At 48.4% G+C, this 5957-nt stretch overlaps 1 protein-coding gene across 3 annotated transcripts in view; it reads left to right on the forward strand.

Moving 5' to 3' along the window:
- Positions 1-2991: 2991 nt before the first annotated feature.
- Positions 2992-5957, forward strand: part of LOC112241584 (glutamine amidotransferase-like class 1 domain-containing protein 3A, mitochondrial) — a 5545-nt gene continuing 2579 nt past the window's right edge. For 2 of the 3 annotated variants that reach the window (XM_042326182.1, XM_042326185.1), the window contains exons 1-3: positions 2992-3139; positions 4270-4382; positions 5304-5475. In XM_042326182.1, coding sequence (XP_042182116.1) covers positions 4275-4382; positions 5304-5475 — 280 coding nt within the window. In that variant the 5' untranslated portion in view covers positions 2992-3139; positions 4270-4274. Of the gene's footprint in view, positions 3140-3415; positions 3442-4269; positions 4383-5303; positions 5476-5957 lie in introns of all 3 variants that reach the window. The other variant, XM_042326183.1, reaches the window with a different exon arrangement.

Here is a 5957-nt window from a genome sequence, read left to right on the forward strand (position 1 = left end):
TCCCTAGAAAGGCCAAACCCTAGGAAGAAACCTAGAGAGGAACGAGGTTATGTGGGGTGGCCAGTCCTCTTCTGGCTGTGCCGGGTGGAGATTATAACAGAACATGGCCAAGATGTTCAAATGTTCATAAATGACCAGCATGGTCGAATAATAATAAGGCAGAACAGTTGAAACTGGAGCAGCAGCACGGTCAGGTGGACTTGGGACAGCAAGGAGTCATCATGTCAGGTAGTCCTGGGGCATGGTCCTAGGGCTCAGGTCCTCCGAGAGAGAGAAAGAAAGAGAGAATTAGAAAGAGAGCATATGTGGGGTGGCCAGTCCTCTTCTGGCTGTGCCGGGTGGAGATTATAACAGAACATGGCCAAGATGTTCAAATGTTCATAAATGACCAGCATGGTCGAATAATAATAAGGCAGAACAGTTGAAACTGGAGCTCAGGTCCCCCCGAGAGAGAGAAAGAAAGAGAGAAGGAGAGAATTAGAGAACGCACACTTAGATTCACACAGGACACCGAATAGGACAGGAGAAGTACTCCAGATATAACCAACTGACCCTAGCCCCCCGACACAAACTACTGCAGCATAAATACTGGAGGCTGAGACAGGAGGGGTCAGGAGACACTGTGGCCCCATCCGAGGACACCCCCGGACAGGGCCAAACAGGAAGGATATAACCCCACCCACTTTGCCAAAGGACAGCCCCCACACCACTAGAGGGATATCTTCAACCACCAACTTACCACCCTGAGACAAGGCTGAGTATAGCCCACAAAGATCTCCGCCATGGCACAACCCAAGGGGGTCACTGCCTTCCTGAAGACCAACAATGTATACAAAATGCTTCAGTCTGGTTCTAGACCCCATCATAGCACTGAGACTGCACTTGTGAAGATGCTAAATTACCTTTTAATGGCATCAGACCGAGGCTCTGCATCTGTCCTCGTGCTCCTAGACCTTAGTGCTGCTTTTGATACCATCGATAACCACATTCTTTTGGAGAGATTGGAAACCCAAATTGATCTACACGGACAAGTTCTGGCCTGGTTTGGATCTTATCTATCGGAAAAATATCAGTTTGTCTCTGTAGATGGTTTGTACTGACAAATCAAATTCATCCATGCTCTTGTCACTTCAAGATTAGACTACTGCAATGCACTACTTTCCGGCTACCCGGATAAAGCACTAAATAAACTTCAGTTAGTGGTAAACACGGCTGCTAGAATCTTGACTAGAACCAAAATATGTGATCATACTACTCCAGTACTCTCTACACTGGCTTCCTGTTAAGGCTAGGGCTGATTTCAAGGTTTTACTGCTAACCTACAAAGCATTACATGGGCTTGCTCCTACCGATCTTTCCGATTTGGTCCTGCTGTACATACCTACACGTACGCAATGGTCAGAAGACGCAGGCCTCCTTTCTGTCCCGAGAATTTCTAAGCAAACAGCTGGAGGCAGGGCTTTCTCCGACAGAGCTCCATTTTTATGGAATGGTCTGCCTATCCTTGTGAGAGACGTAGACTCGGTCTCAAACTTTAAGTCTTTATTGAAGACTCATCTCTTCAGTGGGTCATATGATATAGTGTACTCTGGCCCAGGAGTGTGAAGGTGAACGGAAAGGCACTGGAGCAACGAACCGCCCTTGCTGTCTCTGCCTGTCCGGTTCCCCTCTCTCCAATGGGATTCTCTGCGTCTAACCCTATTACAGGGGCTGAGTCACTGGCTTACTGGAGATCTTCCATGCTGTCCCTAGGAGGGGTGCGTCACTTGAGTGGGTTGGCACCCCCCCTTGACCCACCTAGCTGACTATGACTGAGATATGACCCACCTAGCTGACTATGACTGAGATATGGCCCACCTAGCTGACTATGACTGAGATATGACCCACCTAGCTGACTATGACTGAGATATGGCCCACCTAGCTGACTATGACTGAGATATGACCCACCTAGCTGACTATGACTGAGATATGGCCCACCTAGCTGACTATGACTGAGATATGGCCCACCTAGCTGACTATGACTGAGATATGGCCCACCTAGCTGACTATGACTGAGATATGGCTGACACCTAGCTGACTATGACTGAGATATGACCCACCTAGCTGACTGACTATGACTGAGATATGGCCCACCTAGCTGACTATGACTGAGATATGGCCCACCTAGCTGACTATGACTGAGATATGGCCCACCTAGCTGACTATGACTGAGATATGGCCCACCTAGCTGACTATGACTGAGATATGGCCCACCTAGCTGACTATGACTGAGATATGGCCCACCTAGCTGACTATGACTGAGATATGACCCACCTAGCTGACTATGACTGAGATATGGCACACCTAGCTGACTATGACTGAGATATGGCCCACCTAGCTGACTATGACTGAGATATGGCCCACCTAGCTGACTATGACTGAGATATGGACCCACCACCTAGACTGAGATATGGCCCATGACTGAGATATGGCCCACCTAGCTGACTATGACTGAGATATGGCCCACCTAGCTGACTATGACTGAGCTGATGACTGAGATATGGCCCACCTAGCTGACTATGACTGAGATATGGCCCACCTAGCTGACTATGACTGAGATATGGCCCACCTAGCTGACTATGACTGAGATATGGCCCACCTAGCTGACTATGACTGAGATATGGCCCACCTAGCTGACTATGACTGAGATATGGCACACCTGTCTGTAAATACAAAATGTGTTTATTGTAGTCTTCGCTATACTGTCTATAAATAAATTATTCTGTAGACTGATAATCTACACAGTATTTTCATCAATACTGACACTATCCATCCATCCCATCCATCCATCCAGTGTCTTAGAGGTGTCAGAATGACTAAGCAGATTTAACATTGGCCAAACAGAGGAAGGCAGCAACAGTTTCCCTTTCCCCTCCCTGCATCAGTCCCGTCATGACCTCACCGTACAGACAGACAGCCCTTCAGCCTTCTATGTAAAGCTGTAACCCAGACCACACCTCCGTGGGCGGGGCCAGGGCAGCCTGGGCAGGAAGGGTATAAAGCCAGTAGGATTCCAGTTTCACTACATCAGGAGACAGCAGGTAGGAGAAGACGCCACAGACGGAACAGACCATATACTACTGTAGTGTACCTTTACAAGGTGAGAGAACTACTACTGCTGCTAGTAAACTAGTAGTCTACTTCCCTATTACGTTAGTATTCATGTTGTATTTAGAGTTGGAAATGTGACGCCAGGTAAACATTGTGGTTTTAGGATGGAAATGTGGTAACGTTCTTCATCTTTTATACACAACAGCAATACTTTCATGTAGACTTGCAACATGTACAATATTTATAATGACCGGTGAACTGATGCTTATCTAAATCTCTGTGCTTTCTGTTCCTTTACACCGACTCTACTCTCCCTCCACTCCAGTTCCTGTTTCTATCTGCCTCTACCAGGTGTTGTTGACTAGAAACATAGAGAGAGAGGGAGGGAAGAAGGGGGGAGGAGAGAGACAGAGAGAGAAAGGGAGTGAGGGAGGGAGACAAAGAGAGAGAGCGCGGGAAGGGGGAGGAAGAGAGATAAAGAAAGAGCGAGAGAGTGGGTGTTTCCTGTGTTGTTTGTTACCTGGAAACAGTCCTCCAGAGACTCAGTCATGTTCGGATTTTCAGGAGACTTCTGTCACCGGTGGACCTGAGGCCTTTAAATGTTTAATAGTTGCTGCTGGGAGGTGCCAAGTCATCTTAAATGGCGTCCTATTCCCTATATAGTGCACTAGTTTTTGACCAGAAGTAGTACACTATATAGGGAATAGGGTGCAATTTGGGAGGCAAGCCTTGGTGTACCTGACACTACATTGACCAATCAATCTGGTTTTTGTAACATTACACACAGACACTCAGCTATGTGGTGTATGTAACCTGCCCCTCCATGTGCAGCGAGCTGCATTGATGGTAAAACAAGGGGGTTTGTAAGGACACAGTCTGGGGAACAGTTTAATCAAACTGCTGTTAGTGCTATCCCTGTCTCCATGTTGTTCTGGTCTAACTCCAGACCATATGGTGTGTGTGTGTGTGTGTGTGTGTGTGCGTGTGTGTGTGTGTGTGCGTGTGTGTGTGTGTGTGTGTGTGTGTGTGTGTGTGTGTGTGTGTGTGTGTGTGTGTGTGTGTGTGTGTGTGTGTGTGTGTGTGTGTGTGTGTGTGTGTGTGTGTGTGTGTGTGTGTGTGTGTGTGTGCGTGTGCGTGTGCGTGTGCGTGTGCGTGTGTGTGTGTGTGTGTGTGTTGCAGGAGCCATGGTGAAGTGTGTAGCCGTAATTCTGTCAGGGTGTGGAGTCTATGATGGGACTGAGATCCACGAGGCGTCAGCTGTACTGGTCCACCTCAGCAGGGCTGGAGCTAAGGTAAGGGTGGTCTACATTAGGGTTAGGGCCTAAGGGAAGGGTGGTCTACATTAGGGTTAGGGCCTAAGGTAAGGGTGGTCTACATTAGGGTTAGGGGCTAAGGTAAGAGTGGTCTACATTAGGGTTATGGCTGGGGCTAAGGTAAGGGTGGTCTACATTAGGGTTAAGGCCTAAGGTAAGGGTAGTCTACATTAGGGTTAGGGGCTAAGGTAAGGGTGGTCTACATTAGGGTTATGGCTGGGGCTAAGGTAAGGGTGGTCTACATTAGGGTTAGGGCTGGGGCCAAGGTAAGGGTGGTCAACATTAGGGCTGGGGCTAATAGAAGATAATAGTCTCTACCCTCCTACCCCTCCTCACTCCTCCCCTCTTCTTCTCCCCCTCTCCTCCCCCTCCTCTCCTCTCCTTTCTTCTCCTCCCCCTCCCCCTCTCCCTCTCTCCTCTCCTCTCTTCTCCTCCCCATCTTCTACCCCTCCTCCCTCCTCTCACCTCCTCTCCTAACCCCTCCGCCTCCTCTTCACTCCTCTCCTCTCCTCCAACCTCCTCCGCCTCCCCATCCTCCTCTCCTCTCCCTCCTCCTTCCTCTCACCTCCTCTCCTAACCCCTCATCTGCCTCCTCTTCACTCCTCTCCTCTCCTCCACCCTCCTCTGCCTCCCCATCCTCTCCTCTCCTCCCTTCTCCTCCCCCTCCTCACTCCTCCCCTCTTCTCCTCCCCCTCTCCTCCACCCTCCTCTCCCCTCCTCTCACCTCCTCTCCTAACCCCTCCTCCGCCTCCTCTTCACTCCTCTCCTCCACCCTCCCTCCGCCTCCCCATCCTCTCTTCTCTTCTCCTCCCCTTCTCCTCCCCCTCTTCCCCTCCCCCTCCTCCCCCTTCTCACTCCTCCTCTCTTCTCCTCCCCTTCCTCTCCCCTTCCCTCTCCCAGGTCCAGATGTTTGCCCCCAACGTGGACCAAATGCATGTAGTGAACCACTGTGAGGGGAAACCCACAGCTGAGAAACGCAACGTCCTGGAGGAGAGTGCTCGAATCGCCCGCGGCGATGTGTCTGACCTTGCCAAGCTAGAGATCACCGCCTTCGACGCCCTCGTTATCCCAGGTGAGCATTACTCCTTCATCTAGCACCAGCACATTGATAATATGATACTGGTACTGACTAACACAGTCCTGTCTTTATCTTTTATCAGTAAACACTTTATAATCTCTCCTTTATGCTATATCTGTTACTATATCATCTCTCCTTTATTCTATATCTGTTACTATATCATCTCTCCTTTATTCTATACATGTTACTATATCATATCTCCTTTATGCTATATCTGTTACTATATCATCTCTCCTTTATTCTATGTCTGTTACTATATCATCTCTCCTTTATGCTATATCTCTGTTACTATATCATCTCTCCTTTATGCTATATCTGTTACTATATCATCTCTCCTTTATTCTATATATGTTACTATAGCATCTCTCCTTTATGCTATATCTGTTACTATATCATCTCTCCTTTACTCTATATCTGTTACTATATCATCTCTCCTTTATGCTATATCTGTTACTATATCATCTCTCCTTTATTCT

The sequence above is a fragment of the Oncorhynchus tshawytscha genome, linkage group LG08 (genome assembly GCF_018296145.1).
Source record: "Oncorhynchus tshawytscha isolate Ot180627B linkage group LG08, Otsh_v2.0, whole genome shotgun sequence".
NCBI classification, from domain to species: domain Eukaryota; kingdom Metazoa; phylum Chordata; class Actinopteri; order Salmoniformes; family Salmonidae; genus Oncorhynchus; species Oncorhynchus tshawytscha.